This window comes from Dermacentor variabilis, chromosome 10 (genome assembly GCF_050947875.1).
Source record: "Dermacentor variabilis isolate Ectoservices chromosome 10, ASM5094787v1, whole genome shotgun sequence".
Lineage (NCBI taxonomy): Eukaryota > Metazoa > Arthropoda > Arachnida > Ixodida > Ixodidae > Dermacentor > Dermacentor variabilis.
Genome location: NC_134577.1, coordinates 20,334,477 through 20,353,403, shown reverse-complemented (window position 1 = coordinate 20,353,403; position 18,927 = coordinate 20,334,477). Strand labels below are relative to the sequence as shown.

Here is an 18,927-nt window from a genome sequence, read left to right as displayed (position 1 = left end):
GATGTCACCTGCGTGGCAGGAATGGCGACTCCAGGAAGGATCACAACAAAAATTTGGACAAGGAAAATGATGCGACTGCTGGTGGCAATTGTACCATGGAAGTGCTGCAGCACCCGAGGTATTATGGAAGAGTCAGGGATGTTACTCGCGTGGCAAGAATGGCGACTCCATGAGAAAGAGTCCGAAGGATCAGCACAAAAATGGGGACAAGGAAAATGTAGTAAGTTGTGTCTCATAATAATCAGTGGTCCCAGTGTCAGTTAAACTGTGACAATTCCTATTTCAAAAAAGGAACTATTCTTGAGCTACAACACCAAGAGACTTTGCAAACCATAGCAGCCTGAGCGTTTCTCTTCATCGCTAATGGCAAGCCTTGAAACTAAAGGTAGCAAAACTACGCTGTGGATAGGAACGTAAGTAAAACCACAGGTAAAACAAATCTGCTAACAATGCTTGTCCTTTGGCTGTATCATGTTCATAGCGTGTGTTTCCAAGTTCAATCTGAATTACCAGCTCGTGCAAGTTTGTGTTAAGCTTGACATACTCAGGGCGATGTCATTTGTCACTTTGCTGTTTAAGGCAGGGGCAAATGCTGCAAGCATACGGCTTGTAGTACATCTAAGGGCTCATGTTTTTTGCAGAAGTACTACTTTGACCGCCGGCATCTTGCTGACAAAGTCTTACGGAAGAGTCAGGGATGTCACTCGCGTGGCAAGAATGGCGACTCCATGAGAGTCCGAAGGATCAGAACAAAAATGGGGACAAGGAAAATTATGCAACTGCTTGTGGCAATTGTCTCATGGAAGTGCTGCAGCAAAACTTGACAAAAACTTGTACGAAACTGTAGCTGCACATAGCACCATTTGCACAACTGCATAATTTATGGCCATGCTGTTGATCTGTGACATCCAGCGCACATGAACAATGTTAATGGCAGTAAAGTGACAACAGAGCAAAACACTCATTGAGACAAGACTGACAAATTGTCCATTCAAAGCTCCGTATCAATTTTTTGTGGAGAGAAATTCATTACTTGATGAAAAAACAAAGGTTTCACAGCAATTTTTAAGATTTCGCACTGAAACCACAGTGTTGGCATGTTAATGTGATGCAGATTTCAGACTATTTTGTCATATTTGGACTGCTAAAGTGAAATTTGAAATTTGCCATGTTCAAATTTGCTCAAGAGAAACTCGTCGATTTTCAGCAATTTCATGCTCAAGCCTCCACTTAGTGAAAAGTGAAAGCGAGCATTACAAAAAGGACAAGAGTCCTTTTCTGGCTTTACTGTATTCGTTTGCAAGTGCTAGTTAACCAGTGAGGAGCTACAGTGCATGAATTATGGCATAAAATAAGAAAGTAATTGGGCTAACTTACTATATGTACCTGAACCTAACGTGCCAACAAATCTAATGTGCACCCAACTGTTGTGGGTTCTAATTGAGAAAATAAAAGTGCATCTAAAGGCGATGCGCAGCTGGTTTGTAGAAGAAAATATAGCAAGTCACCACATTCGCTATCAGACTCTAAGATGTGGAGAGTTTAACTTCACTGAAGGGAAATCATTCTAGAATGAGCTTCCAATATAAAAGCCGCGCATTGTCGCTATCTTCGCTTCATTGGGCACCGATAACAAGCACTGTGGGATAGTTTATCTAGACCGATCACCTTTAGAGATAGGGTGGAATCATGTTAATTCAAATCATCTTAATCTGAATGTCTGGTTTATTCTGACTGACAAAGTGGTCCCGTCAAAATTATGTGCATCAACATGTGCAAAAATCCCCAGTACTTTGTACGCGTAAGCATTTGTGGCTGTTCATTTTAACATAACACACCCCGCCAACTCACACGGTCCCACTTCTGGCCTGGCAGTGCCACTGCTCCTTCCTTATGGATCGTATTTTGATGTGCGTAATCTGCACCGAAAATCCATAAAAGTTAGCCGTCAAGTCAGGATGTGGGTTATTTGTATATGTTTTATGTAGGTGAATCTTGCCTTGAGGTGCAGCTTCACTGCAGCTTCACTGCAGCATAGCTGTGTGGCTTCATGGCAGCAGGAAACGCTCTGCCGTGAAACCACGCTTGGAGAACTCGTCACTCATGTGTTAGTTTGTGCACAGCTAACACAGGGCCTGCACGTAAGTCCTACATTCAATGAGCTTTCTCTAATTCATACAACTTTCAAACAAAACTTTCGGGCCCCTTCGAGTTCGAATTATTGATACCTGTAGTCCTATCACTTTCATAAGATTTGACATAACTCTGCACCGGACTTAGCGAAATATGCAGCTGACAGCATTCCTGGCACTATTTGCAGATATTGCTATCAATGCTTGGCACAGTGCCAGAAAAGCTGCGTGCCATATATGCCGATGCATTGGGTGCCGAGTTGTTAGAACAGTGCTCCAGATCATAGTTGAGCAAAAATTGAATACAGAGCAACCATCACGAACCCGCCACCTCCAACATTAAGCTGTTGCCAACGGCGCGAACACAGCCTTGCTTTTGTATCCAATTGCAATGGCGCAGGCAATTTTCGGACGCATTTTCTCAGCAGGCAACGCTACATATGTTAGAGAGAGACTTCTCTCAGCTTCGACCAAAAAATGGTGCATTACATATGAAAGATATAGGTGGCTTGTAACTTGATGTACAGTTATATTTTGTGCTTGTATGCTGCAAAATATGGTGAACGTATTACATGTAAAGTATCGCAGATGTGAATGTATTTACCATCAAACAAGCAAAGTGACATTTCTGAGACCAGCAGCTACTCTGCACCGCTTGGGCTTGCCACCAAAACATAGCATGTTGTATACAGGGAGCACAAAAGTGCACTGGTAACATGCAATTTGACGTGACATTACATCCACAAGTTGTTGTATCATATGCAGTAATTAATCCATAGAAAGTGTTTCAGGTCAAAAACAACTGCATTTCAAGACATACTGAGTGTGTCTTCGATCACTGCATATCTTGCATATCTTCCTTAGTGGTGCCTTCTAAGTATGAAACAGTAGTATACCTCTGCGCTCTGCTCTACTGGTGCTGTTTGTTGAAATGCGGTGCCCACTATGTGCTGCCCTTGAACTAAGGAGTGGTGGCAATGTCTGCAAGACTGGTGCCCACGGTTCCTGCACTAGGCCACCAGACAGTATTATTGTGGGGGCAGGTGCAGACGAAATTCTTAGAATGAAGTGTATGCTTTTTACTTAATGATTTGGGACATATTCGGGATTCTGCATTGTGATGTAATTCCAACTAGCTTTCTTTTCATTCCAAATGACTTAAAATGCTTAAAAAATATAAAGCTCATGTGACTCTAGTCCCAGCTGGAATACCAAATTTTGTTTCACTGCTGAACCACAAAGAATTATAAAGCATGTGCAGCCTTCTGGCTAGCAGTATGGCTAAACATTGCTGTGACCCACTGGCAAAGTAAACAGGCCGCAGATGTTGTACAGTTGTTAGTCCCATTGTGGTCCTTTCCTGTTCTCTTGACCGGTCGAAGGTGCCTCGAAGGTGAGCTAGCCGACCGCTGCCCTTTGCAGTGGTGGGCCTAGGCACTTCAAGTTTCGGCCGCAGCAGAATCCGCAGAATCTGGACCCAGAAAACATGGATTCGGAGATGCTGAAGCCTCTAAACCCACAGAGGCCGAATCCGCCGCAGCTGGGCCCCATGTTGCACCAGAGGCTACAAGCCGCACAGGGAGCGCGATCACGTCAGGCCAGAAACCAGCAGCATTCTTCGCGTCATCAGCAACAGGCACAGCACCAGCAACAACAGGGTGCTCAAGCAGAGGGTAAGCTTGCTGGCTGAGGCCATCTTGGTTTTGGTCTATAAAGGCCGCTGTCTTGAAAATGCTGAGCTCATAAAGAAGTGCTAACATGCCATTCTGAGAGGAATAAATGTCTCAGTTTTTCCTGCAACGAGATCTTTCAAGCAGCCTTTTGTATCCCTGCCTTCCCATGTTGAGCAAGGTGCTGGGCACTACAAACAGTACTAATGCCAGCCACTGACACACCACCCCGGATGAGTCATAATGGTGTGGTCAACAGCAGAAGTTTTGGTGGGCTCTTGCCCCACTAAAGATGATGCTGGTGTAGCTAGTGAGCATTGCTAGTATTATCATCTTCTTGTCTTGGTGTAAGAAGTACCGATGCACAGAGCAGGATTGTAGCACGTGCTGGAATGTTTGAGTTGGATCATCATGGGGCTGCACTGGTCGCATTCCACATGTCACATGTTTCGTACCATGTTCATCATTGTCCTCTTTGTCATTCTTGTTGTCATTCTTGTCCATCATCTTGGGCAATGCTGAGCCACCCACGAGGTGCTAGAAATCAATAAAAATTTATAAATTTCAGTTCATTTTTTTCGGCAGCAGTGGTTGCGGCGTAAAGTACGGTCCTAACTATTGCCCGAATTCTTGTGCAGATCACGTAGCATCTGAGCTCAAAGAACAGCACAGCAACAGCACCTACTGACAAGGTGGACAAGTGTACAGCTGGCTACCATTGCATCGTCACTACTGCACGACAACTGCGTACATCGGAACAATGGCGCTGCGTGCGGTGACTGCCGGCGGAGACAAGCTTTCTTACGCGGCTGACTCTGCACGGTGTTAGTGCTTCAGTAATTTTTCATAACCCTTCACAAATAACCTCGGTGCCGCCACCACTGCTGCCTTTTCGCTCTGTGTTTTACTGCTTGTGTTTTTTGCTCTGTGTGCTTAACTGCGATGCCGACTAACGCTGAGCTGGCAAGAGAAATTGAAGTACTTTGTTATGAAGTCGCAGAGATGCGCCAAAGCCTTATGGCTTTTAACGACTTGTACGAGTCTGTGAAATCAAGGAATGACAGTCTTGTGCAAAAAAAGAAATCTCTGAGGGATGAGAACAAGCCCCTCGTGGATAGTAACAAGAACCTTACGCAAAGAGTTGGCGACGTGGAGCAGTACTCACGGCAAAACAATGTGGAAATTAAGGGCATCCCAAAAACAGACCGAGAAAACTGCCTGTCAATTGTACAGGTCTTGGGCGAAAAGATTGGCTGTCCTGCGGCTGCTGCTGATATAGATATTGTTCACCAAGTACCTGCTAAACAGGGAACCAACATCATAGCCCGATTCTGCTCTTGGACAAAAAAGGCCGACTTTGCATCCAAAGCGCGAATGGCCTGACTCACTACGACCGCTATTGGGCTCTCGCATAAGCCACCGACATCTATTTTTGTCAACGATCATCTAACACCGGAAAATAAGTGACTTTTCGCGCAGGCGCTAGAACTTAAGGAATCTAAAGGTTGGAAATTTCTGTGGACCGACAACTGCGCTATCAAAGCCAGAAAGTCGGAAGACAGCCGTGTGCACCGCATCTCCAGTGTGACTGACCTAACTACACGTAATCACATGACATTTTCTTAGCACTCTTATCTTTACAATTAATCATGGCAGAGTCTTTTTTTCACTTGATCAAACTAATTCTCTGCTGAAAAAAAAAAAGTAGCCCACGTTATCTTTAGTACATCTTAGCATCCGCAATATTCGTATATAGGCACCATGATGATCTTGTCACGTTTCTTTCCTTTCTGGACCACGCTTTCTCTTTCATTTGCCTGTCTGAGATGTGGTTGTCGTCACATGACAGAAATCTGTATGGTCTTCCCGGTTATACTTCTGAATACCGTCATCGCGAAGGACATCGTAGTGGTGGTTCGGCCATATTTGTAAATTCAAAACTGTCATAAAAATGCCGTCATGACCTCATTTTGTGCATGTCTCTCTGCGAATCTGTTTGGTTAGAAGTAGACCAAAGTAACCTTCAGTCAAGCGGTAACTTGTTGCCGACCAATCATAATATTATTATTGCGTCCATCAATCGCTCACCTTCGTCTTCTTATAGTGAGTTCTGCAGAGAATTCAAGCAGTTACTGAACAAGTTAATTGACGAGAACAAGGATATTATAATTTGCGGTGACATTAACCCTAACAGTCAGTCATGCTCAGAGTACATTAGCACTTTCCTTAGCTGTGGATTTTCTTCACTAATTCATACTCCAACTCAGTGCAAACAAGGCGGTTCTAGCACTCTAATAGATCATATCCTTTCCAGCTTACCTACTGATAATACCACGGCCAATGTAGTAAACTATGATATAACAGACCATTATCCCATATTTTTTAGCACAGGTTCCGTAACATCTAGTCTCTCTGGAAAAAACACCAGGTCATTCTTTGGTTCAAATGAATTCATTCACCTAATTCATGCAACTGACTGGACTGACGTGCTTCAGGAGCAATGTGCAGAAAAAGTTTTTGCATCTTTTTCGCTGAAGATATCAGAGTGCACTAATTTATGCATGAGTAGCTTCACTGTGACGCACTGGTTCAGTACACCAAGAAAGCCTTGGATCAGCAACAGTTTAATGCGGTCCATAGTAAAAAAAGACAACCTTCGCAAAAAGCTCAGCCATTTAATAACACATTGTGTTCACGATTCAAAGCATATTCAAATGTTCTTGCAGCCACTCTAAAATGTGCTAAGCTATGAAAACAAGATTAGACAAAATGGAAACGACACCAGACAAAACAGGCAAGTTATTAAAGAATTTTTAAACACTAATACCACTGATAATGGCATATCATGCGTCAGCTACAATTCAGTTAACGGACCCTGAGGACGTCGCTAACGCTTTCAAGTAACCATTTTACTGCTATAGTTTATCTACAGCATGAACCGCCCTTACCTAGTTTACCACGCAGTCCCCATTCATTTTACTTATACCCTACAACTTCACAAGAAGTTTGTAGTATCATAACAGCACTCAAAACAACTGGGCCTGGCCTTGATCTCATACAACCATCGTACATTAAGCTTGTGCATAAAGAAATTTCACCGGTACTTGCCGACGTAATAAATAAATTATTTAACCCTTTTGCTGTCACGGACGTACCGGTACGTCATTGCGCTTCCCCCCCACAGTGTCACTGACGTACCGGTACGTTCTCTACCGTGCATTCAAAATTTCGCACCTGAGCGCAAAGCTGGAGCTCCTAAACTGGCCACGCCATCTGTTGAATCTTTCTACAAGTTCGTATTTTCGCCCCGACCTGTGTTAATCTATGTGTTGAGTGCGGTGCGACTGCCACTCCCCACTTTCTCTTTGCTGAGTGGCGCAGGGGCTCCGCGTTCGCTGGATCATGCGTCGCGCTTGTGGTTATGGGTTCAAGGGTTGTTCTGCCATCTCCGCTGTTTTGAAGGTTTTTATTTTTGTTCTGTTGGTGTGTCTGCTAAGCGCGGCAAGTTCAGACGCACATGCCGTTGCCTCTCCGAAAAGGGTGACTCAATTGCTGCTTTCGCTCTCTCGCCGCACCCTCGCTTCCGACTTGCAGCAGTAAACGTAAAGCCCTTCAAACTTTGTCTTAGCCTCTTTTCATCCCCCTCTGTCTTCTTGATCACACAACCTCCCATTTCTCTCAGTTGTGCGGGCGAGTGAAAGCGCATCCTCCCTGCGCGCGGTTACTTTCGGATGGCTGCGCGCGCGGGACCTTCGTCTGCTCTTTGGAGCGGTGGCTCTTCCAATTCAGAATGCGAGCCGAGCTCGGATTTGGACTTGGACAGCGTCTCACGCGAGGAAGAGATGAGTTCCGCATTGTCAGATTTGGATGTTGAACGGATGTTATAGTCAGGCTGATGATGATGATGTTTACTAACAACATCTGCAGAGCACTGAAATGTGCATATTGCATTGACTATGTTATTTGTATACCAATCATAATCAAAAATAAATTGCTATGTCATGTTATGCTCGTTCCCTGAAACCAAGCCGACACTGGGGGTGCGTCACGGCCAGAAAGGTCCGACAGCGAAAGGGTTAAAGATGGTGTCTTTACCAAAAGCCTCAAAATGGGTAAGGTAATCCCAATTTTTAAAAAAGGTAATCGTGAGTGTTTGAATGATTATCGTCCTATTTTCAGTTTGTCTTTCTATAGCAAGGTAATTGAAAAACTTATTCACAAGCGTTTAACTAATGATAATAATAATAATAATAATAATAATAATAATAATAATAATAATAATTTAAGTTATTATCTCCTTATCAATTTGGTTTTAGAGAGCATTCCTCAACAAAACTTGCACTTATTACGTTTACTGACAAAGTTAAGTTAGCTATAGACGAAGGCCTCTTAGTCGGTGCTCTCTTTATTGATTTCACTAAAGTGTTCGATAGAATTAATCACCTCATCCTCCTACACAAACTACAATCTTATGGCATTTCTGGCCTGCCTTTGCCGTTAATTCGTGACTACCTAACAGACCGACCACAAATAATCCAAGTGAATAGCTCCTTCTCTTCACCTAAAATTATTAATAGAGGCATCCATCAGGGATCGATACTTCGGCCATTGTTATTTTTATTGTTCATTAATGATTTGGCACAAGTAGTAATGCATGCCCATTGCCTTCGCTATGCTAATGACAACCATTTTCATATCCGACAAAAATTCAGTCACACTACTAAACAAATTAAACAATGATCTCGCTAATGTTCATGCATGGTGCCTGAAAAGCATGTTGTATATCAATCCATCGAAGACAACATTTATGGTATTTCATTCCCCTCAAACAGTATTCATAGATTCCTTAGTTGTATCCCTTAATAATTACATAATTACAAGATCTGGGTCAACCAAATTTCTAGGCATTATCTTAGATGAGCACATAAAATTCAACTGCCCCCCCCCCCCCCCCATGCCCAATCTCTTGTTCAAAAAATTTCTTTTGGCATTCATGTCATTATCAAATCGCACTCCTTTTCTGAACCAAGTATTTTTTTCTGTTTGTATTACGCATATATTTACAGTCATCTTTCATATTGCCTCTCCCCATCATGGGGTAATACATAATTCACTCATCTCCACCAACTAGAAGCTTTACAAAAGCAAGTGGTACGATTGATGACATTTCAACCTTTTACGTCTCGCTCTGCTCCCATTTTTCGTTCCCTAAACCTTCTCCCCTTACGCATGTTATTCAGCCATAAGCTGTCGCTAATAATGTTCCGCCTCATAAATATGCAGCTAGGTATTGAAAGTTTCAAACGATTTAAAATTCACACAAAGAGAAATAAAAATTGCTGGCTCTCCCTTGATCGAGAGTAGATGTAAGCATCAAATGGCAACCAACAAAGCAGATTAGTTGGAGATCATATTAACCACAATCTTAAAATGGGCATAGTGCATGTTCACAACAGCACACCTCACCCGCCACACCACGCCACACTGTGCACTGGTCCATATGGACACTGCCCAGCTAGAAAAAAAAAAAAAAAAAAAAAGGTTGAAAGCTGCATGACAGGCGGCGAAAGATGCCAGGGAGACAGAGCTCACTGCCCAGCTGGAAGAAGAATGAATTGAATTTTGGGGTTTTACGTGCCAAAACCATGATTTGATAATGAGGCATGCCATAGTGGAGACTCCGGATTAATTATGACCACCAGGGGACCTTTAGTGTCCTCCCAACGCACGGGACACAGGTGTTTTTGAATTTCGCCTCTATCAAAACGGGATTTGATCCCTAGACCTCATGCTTAGCAGCGCAACACCATAACTGCTAAGCCATCGCAGCGAGGCAGAAGCGCCAGGAGGCACCACGCGGCGTGGTGCCATCTCTTGAGGCGGCACAAAACCCGCACCACAGAACTAGTATACCGCTGGCGTTCAGCACCAAAAGAAGCAAATGAAGCTTATGGCATGCCCTGTATCTGATCTAGCTAAGGTCAGAGCTAATAGCCGTCTATTGTAAGCTGTGCTCTAGACCTAGACAAGCCAGCTGGTAGCTCAGCTAATGCTCCCTCCACTTACGACTAGTAGCCACATTGGGAGGAACTGCTGTAGCTGCAGTGTAGATATTCAATGTCCAGGCTTGTTCCAGCTTCACAGGTGCTATAGTTAGCTCTGCTTACCATGTTTAAGACCCTGGAAGGTTGAATTCTTACTTTATGTCACTACGAAGGCACAAGGAAGGCAATGATCACAGTAAAATTCTCACTTTGACAATGGTCAGTAATTCTTGTGCCAATTTCTAACCAGATGAGCTGTTGTCAAGCCCTTGATTTCATGCTACTGTAACACTGCACAGATATCAAATTGATAATCATTCAAAGAAGTAATAAATAGAGTGCAACAAAATACTTTATGTGAATACATAGCACCAGTACCAAAATAGTTATCTCAATGTTCATAAAGAAAGGTATTTGTGCTCTATGTATTGTTCTCCTACTCCTTGTAAACTGCTCCTTGTAAACTGCAAGACTACAGTTTTCACTTAAGCTCGGGCAAGTATATGCATTTCTAGTGATCAAATGGTGTCAGCACTAAGAAACTTGGATGTGTACCAAAGTTGGTAATGAAGCATTATTGGAGGTTTTCATACAAAGTACGACATCTGCCACTATGCATGTGCAGGTCAACAAGCAAATTTACATTATTTCCCCTTTATTTTTAAGAATTTAAGATACAGCTTAAAGAAGTGCAGCATTGCATTGCACTCATTTTGTTCAACAATTCGCAACGTTACAGCACCATGCCTGTAAAATAGTTCTGCATTTTCAGAGTCAGAAAGGAACATTGTTTTATGATACTAGTGGATCAGTATTAGCCTACTATACCATGCATGCTGGCTATAGCAGTGCACTTTATGAGCATGTCTGTCTGACATAGTGCAACAAATTCACGATTCTATTTCCATTGTTCCACAGGCCATGAGTAGGTTCCACTGCATGTGCATGTTATGTGCCAGTAGACTCGCACTGGCATGAAAATGCATGGATCCATATGCAAAAACCACATATACCATTTCCACGACTGAATACAGCCAATAAATACCACTATCACCTCAGGTAAACTGCACTCTAAGTGGTTGCATGTAGTACTAATGGCAGCACAGCTGAGTGCTAGTGGGTGGACAGTGCATATTAAGCAAGATAAAACGGCACACCAGAAAGGCTGCTTCCTGTCTCTACACAGACACAATCTTGCATAATTGCTCACAGACGCATAAGGAAGCAGTAAAAAAAATGCTGTTTCTTTCACAAACACAAATATCATTCAGCGTGGTTGCTATAAGTATGACTTATGGAGCAGGTCCTTAGTAAATGCAACTTCTTTACAGAGAAATTAGAAATCGTAATTATAAATGCAAGAAAAAATAAAAATGTCTTAGTTAAAATGGTAATTCAAATGTTTATAAAATGGTTACAGGGACCAATTAGCTTTTTTGACAGCGTCACTAAATGTAGCAAACTTTATTTTCAAATAAAGCAAACAGTGCAGAGAAAGATTGGCTGGAATTGTAAGCTTAAAAGGCAGCAAAGGTGCATTCACAATGCTCTCTTGAATTCATTCATTCATCTTTCCAGTAATTTCCAGTAATTATTCCAGTAAGCAATGTTCTAAAGGATTTATTTTACCGAAATCATGGCTGCAAAAGCTATACCATTGTCACACCACACACGCACACAGACAAAACTGATTTGTGGTGCTTTCAAAAGTTACCAATTGGAATCGCAATTGGACTGTGGCTAGCCCACCACAAAGAGCTCGTTGTGGGCACTGGAGCTGTGTTTTGATTAAGAGGTCCACCATATTTCTTTTTTTTTTTCAGTATCCCACTTTGTGCTCGACAGCATTTTTTATATTGATAAATGTTTTTACTGTGCATGCGCTTAGTTCCTGCGTTTTTATCATGCCCTACCGTTGTGCGTCTTTGTAACAGTGCCAACTGTTCCTGCGCCTAGCATACGCATATTTGGCTATCTTTGGTTGCAGTTTCTTTCCTTTTTACTGTCGTCATTGTGATTGGTATACTTTATAGTTCTTGTGTGCAGTTTTGTCATATGTATAATGCCAGACCAACATTTTTTCTTTCTTTCGTGCTATCCTTTTTCCTGCCCAACCTTATATTTGCCGTCATACCACATTATCATAGATTCCTCTCGATTTCTTTGTGTTAAATTGCAAATTTGAGCCGTATATTTGTACACTAACGAGTTACTTTGCTGCACTTTTATTACCCCCTTACTCAATGCCCTGTCAAGGGGCCTGTAAGGTATTTTCAATAAATAAATAAATTTCTGCTAACAGGGAAGGCTCGATTTTCACCCTGAAATATTGTTGCTGTCTTCTATGGACAATTGGGACTCTCATGCAGAAAGTTGGTCAATGAGATGACACCTATGGAATGCGCTTCTTCATGCCACCTCACGGAAAAATGCAGCTGCTTGCACAGGAATTGGCGGACTCAATAGTTTCAAGTATTGTGCACGAGTTAAAAGAAGACACCAACAGAGTAAAACAAATTGTGCATCAAAATTATTACTCTCTCTTAACATCAATCAATGCACCTAGGAGAAATTCAATAAGGGAGAGTACAGAAACAAAAATTTTGTGCCCCACTTCTGTGCTTTTTTTAGGTAGCTGCCAACCCCACAGTTATGACATGGAGACCTAATTCCTTGAGCAGTACAAATAATTATTACATCACATTTTATTCAGCTAGATTAAGACATACTCCAAGCGCAGCACTATTTTATACGTGAAACAGGAGACTATTCACATCACTGAAATCACAGTTGGAATTCATGCAGTGTCACAAGCAGCTCAAGCATGAGACAGTTAGCTCAATGCAGTAGTTGACAGTAATATAATGACCTTGTCGCTAAAAGCCATCACATTGGCCCTTCCGATTGCGCACTTCTTTTTGAAATGCAGGAGGACTCTCTCCCCTGTTATCCTGTCGAGTGTTAAATGATCTCCGTTTTCGCAGTACGGCCATAGTGTATGTGTATACGTCAGTTGCGTCTGGTACCACAAGACCACCACATCGAGTGTTGATGACATGAATAGACTTCTGTTTCACGCCCAAAGCCACATACACTTTGCGCGTGTTTTGAGCTGTAACACTAAAACGTAATGGAATTATTCATAATATTTCTCTATTATTAAACAAGTAATTGAGGCTTCATAGCATAATTACCGAGTTGACAGATATCCATTCTTGGTATAGAAACGAGACAAAAATTTTGTGGTAAACTCATAAAAAAAAAAAAGAACTAGGTACTCTCTCATCATCACAATCAATCACAAATAAACTTATTATTTTGATGTCAAATTCACATTGTAAATTTCAAAATGGAAAGGACATTTAAGGAAATGACATTTAACAAAATGGAAAGGAAAGCATTTAAACATTGCAATTTGGCAAGCTAAAGTTGAGACTTACTGACTTTTATAACTATATTAAAAAGCCAGAGGTTACCCGCCAATAAATGCAAGCACAGCTCACTTTCATATATGCCAGAAAACACAGTAAGAATTATACGTAATCAAGGTTATAAAATGCATCACATTTACCTTTGAGGCACAGATAATGCTCAAGCATCAGTGTTGTCAGCCAGTATACCACTGTTTTGATGGAGTGTGACAGCATATTAGCTCATGTTGAGTTGTTTGTAGCCGCCTCCAAAATTCAGAAAACATTGATCTGCTGATGCAAGAAACATAAACAAATAGTTAAATTAGAATAGCAAAATAACAGCACATTGATAAGCTGCACCGGCTTAAGTGAAGGAAAGTTTATATGTGATAGCTCACTATTCAACAAACAAAATGGACCTTGTTTCATGTTTCTTGTCTCACATTTATTGTCACTGCTTTCTCCCTGCAGCCAAATTAACCATACATTACTTCAAGCTCATATTCCATGACAGCAATGAATCACTTCATCCAGCTAAGGTATTCCGCTTACAGTGAGAAAGGCAGAATGTCATATGAACAGTGGTAGCTTACACAGAACTTCAAATGCAACCTCCGAGTGAAGACAGGTGCTACAAAATAAAAAAGATTCATATGCTAGGGACAACAAAAATGGAGAAAAGAGGTGCAGACTACATATTGCCTACACACTACTTTGTGACAACACTGCAAGTGACACAGTTGTCTTGAGTCACATAGGATAGCGCAGCACAGAAACCATTCAGTAAAAACAGAATAGAGGCCAACTGATGCTTAAGGTATCTTACGTAAAGACATTTCTAAAAATAAATTATGCTTATTCAACCAAAACAATACACGCAAGAGTACTTTAAAGTTCAATGAGTACTTTAAAGTTTAATGATTTACGGAAATGCATTCTACAATTCACACAAGAACATTGAAATTGCAAGTTTCATTTAGCTAATGTGTAAAAGTGATAATTCTTTCATTCAGAATAGCATGCAGCGCCCGACAGATTTTGAACTGCTTTAAATGTTCAATTTTCATGAAATTTTGCCCATGCATGTATGCTTATGAGCTGCTGCTGATCTTGTTTTGCTCCCTTGTGGCTTCCCTTGAAACCGCACCATAATCTTCTGCTTTTTACTGTCATCATTGTACAAAAGATACCTCAGCTGCAGACGGCTGTTATTTTCGGCGACGGTACTTGTTTGCTGCCTGTCGGTGTTATTTGCATTGCCTTCATGTCTAGTAGTGGAGTAGACACTTCCACGAGCTAAATGGGGGTGGGGGGGTGGGGGGGGGGGCTTTAGCAGTTTTTTCCCGTTTTGGAAGGCCAACGAACGGTGCTGAGGCAACTTTCATGCAATATTTTTGGGGGGTTTCGCTTACTTTTCCTCAGTAGTCACAACCTGCGAGTGTCATATATTTACGCGATCATGTTTAATTAGAGCGCACAGTGATTAATATAGTAGCGCAACTGCATATCGAGTCGGTAACGGAATTGCACAGTTCCCGTCATAACCCGAAAGCCAGTACCATAGTCAAGTTGCAAAGAGGCAAAGGGACCCGCTTAGTGGCTATGGCGTTGGGCTGCTGAGCACAAGGTCGCGGGATCGAATCCCGGCCACGGCGGCCGCATTACGATGGGGGCGAAATGCGAAAACACCCGTGTACTTGGATTTAGGTCCACGTTAAAGAACCCCAGGTGGTCGAAATTTACGGAGTCCTCCACTACGGCGTGCCTCATAATCAGAAAGTGGTTCTGGCACGTTAAACCCCATAACTTAATTTAAAGAGGCAAAGGGAAAAAAGTGCTGCTAACAAACCTAAAAAAAATAGCACTCTGAAACAGGCTCCGTCAATAACTGCATGAACACCACAATCTGAAACGTTAAGTGCCGTTCAAGTAGTGCAAGTACTGGTTCCAAGCAAAGTGGGAACCCTTCAATTATATAAGAAAATCACTTACCGAATCGAAATAAAGAGGTGTTGTTGCTGCCATTCTTGCAAACACGATTCAAAGTTCTACACATGGAAACTCGGTGTCACTTTACGCAAGCGAAAGCGCGAACAAATCGCTGCCACTGCTGTCGTAAGTTCCAGAACCGGCAAGGGCACAAAGCGGCACCGTTCTTCTGGCGCGGCTGCCGCTGCGCTTGAATAAAGCTGTCTGTAATCCCTTTCTCATGCTTACACATTTTCCCTTTAAAATAACTTTAATGCACAGCTATGTTTTTAAAAGAGGATAAGTTTTATTTGTAACTCGCTCTTTATGTTGATTTTAAATTGCCCGCCCCATTTGTCGGCTGCAAGTCGGAGCATGCTATCAATGTGGCGCCAAATTTGAATCGGCATAGGTGCGCGCTTCAGAATGTGCGCAGGAAATCTACGAATAATGTTTCCGCGCGCTACGTTTGCGGTGCTAATTACGCTACAAGTGGTTTCATACGCCCTGTCAATGTAACTATCCCATACCTATGGCGTTATTTCCTCACCTTTTCTGAAGCATGCCGGCAACATTTAGGTTTTTAGCGCACAAAAAGGGACGAGAGGCAGAGGTACGTCGCGGACACAGCGCTAACTTCCAACAACTGTTTCATTCTACGAAGAGGTACACATATATATGTAGGTAACAGACAACAGCATACGCATGCGCATATGTACTGGTTTCTAATCAAATGATACAGCAACGAGACATGTGTAATGGAAAGATGATATCGAAGATGAAAAAGCGACTATGCATAGGCAAAACATTTTTTCGTAATTGCAAGGTTAAAATGCCATCTCCGTCAAGCCACCCTCTGTGACACGTTTAAAAAATCGAATTCTTTTTTTTTTTTTTTTTTTGAAAGATCGATTGAAGGCGCGCTAACACAAGCGTTCCCCAAGATAGCGATCTTCGCCGCTTCAATAATCTCACGTGTTGTTTGCGTTGGGCTACTTCCTATCATAGTGCAACCCGCCGTGGTTGCTCAGTGGCTATGGTGTTGGGCTGCTGAGCGCGAGGTCGCGGGATCGAATCCGGCCATGGCGGCCGCATTTCGATGGGGGCGAAATGCGAAAACACCCGTGTGCTTAGATTTAGGTACACGTTAAAGATCCCCAGGTGGTCGAAATTTCCGGAGTCCTCCACAACGACGTGCCTCATAATCAGAAAGTGGTTTTGGCACGTAAACCCCCATAATTTAATCACAGTGCACCGATTATAAATGGGACTGCACCCATCTTTTCTGCAGTGATGCCCCACTCCCAGTTCGCACATTTGCTTGTTCACGCAACCTATCATTTACGGAACTTCCCGTTTGGCCGATGTACTTTTTGCCGCACAACAGGGGCAGTTCATACACGATATTGTTCTCACAAGGAACATAGCTAGCCTTCCTTGTGATTTTTGCGGCAACTGGGCTTCTCAGAATCACAGTAGCTGGCCTTGCACAAGTTGGACAGCTTGATTGGCGCTGAAAATATGACGCTTACATTTGCGTTATTGCCAGTATGTTTTCTTCAGTCTGTGCGAGATATCGTGGATGTATGTACGGTATTATTGCGCGTTTCTGCTTCACTCGCGCAATTCTCGGTGAACTGCTCATCCTGTCGCCCGCGTTTTGCAGTCTTGGGGAGACCTTCGGCCACAGCTGTGATGATATGCTGCGGAAAACCGGCCTGTTTCAGGCGATCCACTAATTGCGCCATAAAACTGGACAAACACTTGCGAGGACATGAGCGGCGAAGCGCATTCATTAGGGTTGACTGCGATGCCCCTCTTAATCAACTTTTTGAGGGACACCAGGTGTGCTGGGCACATGAACCGCGGACGAACAAGCCGCTACTGCCACTTTCATCGGGCCACTCTAAGTTGGTTAAGAGGGGCATCGCAAAGTCAACCCTAATGAGTCAACCCTACCTCACATGTAGTCTTCATATACCCTACAGCAGCATCATGCAATACAACCACATGCGTAGAAGATGCAGCCCGGGTTGGCTATTAGACTTCTATTTTTGAACAAAATAGTTCAGCTCGTATACTGCAACTAAAGCCCCTCCATACACGTTTCCGCCGATCAGGCGCGTGGATGGAGGGGCTTTAACTGCAACAGGCTAAGTTCTCTCGTGCATATTAAGTGAGGACTCTGAAACGAGCAAGGCATGCTTTACCTTTTGTGCTTTCTAACTTGGAAGGACTTGGCGTTTCGCACCACTGCGAGCAGCCAGGCGGAGTCTCTATTCTACTTGCGTCTATGGTTGAATTCGTCCGAGGTATACCCGGCGGGGCACGAAGCTCTCCAGACATACCACAGAATACCGCCACACACGCCAGAGCCAGTTTGCTGCATTATCTCGCTCTTCACGCAGGCTGTACGCCACGGCAAGAGCAGACGCTGCGTCATTGCAAATTACTAAGAACGGACGAAAGGTACTGTCTTAATAATTCGCTTTGTAGTAATTCACTTGCGGCACCTTTCTGTTCCGCTGCGGTTTTTTTCGTCGCTCTCGAGTCCCGTCAACAGAGCAGTCGTCGAGAGCGTTTCCCGCCAAGTCATCGTGACACAGCGCCGCCGCTGTGGCCGACGGTCCACTGTACCTACTGCCTGCTGGCATCTCAACGGACACTCGTTCCGCCTGCGCGTCCCCGCTTCTCGCGGCAGCATTGGCACAGGTGAAATCGGTCATTTACTGTACTCACGTGGTTTCGCTTCTGCAGTTTCATCCTCCAAGAGCGAGTCATACGTTCTGCTTGCGTGCTTGTCCTCAGACTTCGAACAACGCCGGATTTGGAGGCGACCATGTCAAAGATGCGATTAATGCGCATGAGAAAACTGAAAGCCTCTTGAAGTATCAGGCGATGGGCAGAACTACTTTGTAACTAGTACGATCGCGCTGCATTTCCTGAACCCAGGTGGCTGGATTCCAGGATGCATGATGACGTGCATGCCGTCGTTGGCATGCCGTCGTTGGCCTGCGAGTACCGGTCATGCAGTGCTAAATAAAGGTACGACACGGAAGATGACTCTTATTGTTTGGGGACAAAATAAAATAAACAAATTTCACTGAACAGTGGAAACTTTTCTTAGAGCTGTTCTTCCAAGCTGTCGCTCATTCTTATGTCGTCTCTACTAGTTGTTTTGCGCGTTATATGACAACAGAGTAGTGCCTACTGATGCACGAATTTTGCGTGCCGGTCCGACGTGGGTGCCACCGCTCACTCTCTTCGGTTCTTCCTGCAATGGGTTTGGCCCGGTGCAGAATGACCTCGGCGTTATCCTCACCTTGGAGAACAGGGCACATGCCAGGGTGAGCTGCTGTTTAGCTCAGCAGGCATGAGAACGACCGGTGAAACAGCGTGAAGTACGCAGACAAAGGAAATCATAGAAATGTCGCCATGGTTTGTTCCTGTTTTGCTGATACAGTGAAGCTTCAATTTAATGAAGCGGGTACATTACATTTGCCGAGTTTGATGTGTGTAAAATTTCGAAGCAATGAAGTGAACTCAACGTTCTGGGCAACCTGTGCGACAACCCTACATGCCTTTATTAGGAGTGATGGCTTCATCGACTGCAAAGAATTCAATGGAGTGCTCTAGGTCGCACTGTCAGAGAGATTATGGGTGACAATCCATGCAGTAAGACGTTCCATATGACCAAGGA

The 18,927-nt window shown here is 43.3% G+C and overlaps 1 protein-coding gene and 1 long non-coding RNA gene across 2 annotated transcripts; one reads left to right on the top strand and one right to left on the bottom strand.

Moving 5' to 3' along the window:
* LOC142560087 (uncharacterized) lies at nt 1-4,696 on the top strand. Its single transcript, XM_075671888.1, has 3 exons — nt 1-118; nt 3,555-3,805; nt 4,441-4,696. Exons 1-3 carry the CDS (start codon nt 96-98, stop codon nt 4,488-4,490), a joined length of 324 nt encoding a protein of 107 aa, XP_075528003.1. The 5' UTR covers nt 1-95; the 3' UTR covers nt 4,491-4,696.
* Nucleotides 3,241-15,403, bottom strand: LOC142560088 (uncharacterized). The gene is made up of 3 exons (XR_012823304.1): nt 15,252-15,403; nt 13,418-13,550; nt 3,241-4,339 (listed from the first exon to the last, which is right to left on the bottom strand). It is a non-coding gene; the product is annotated as an uncharacterized LOC142560088 (long non-coding RNA).
* Nucleotides 15,404-18,927: the final 3,524 nt, after the last annotated feature.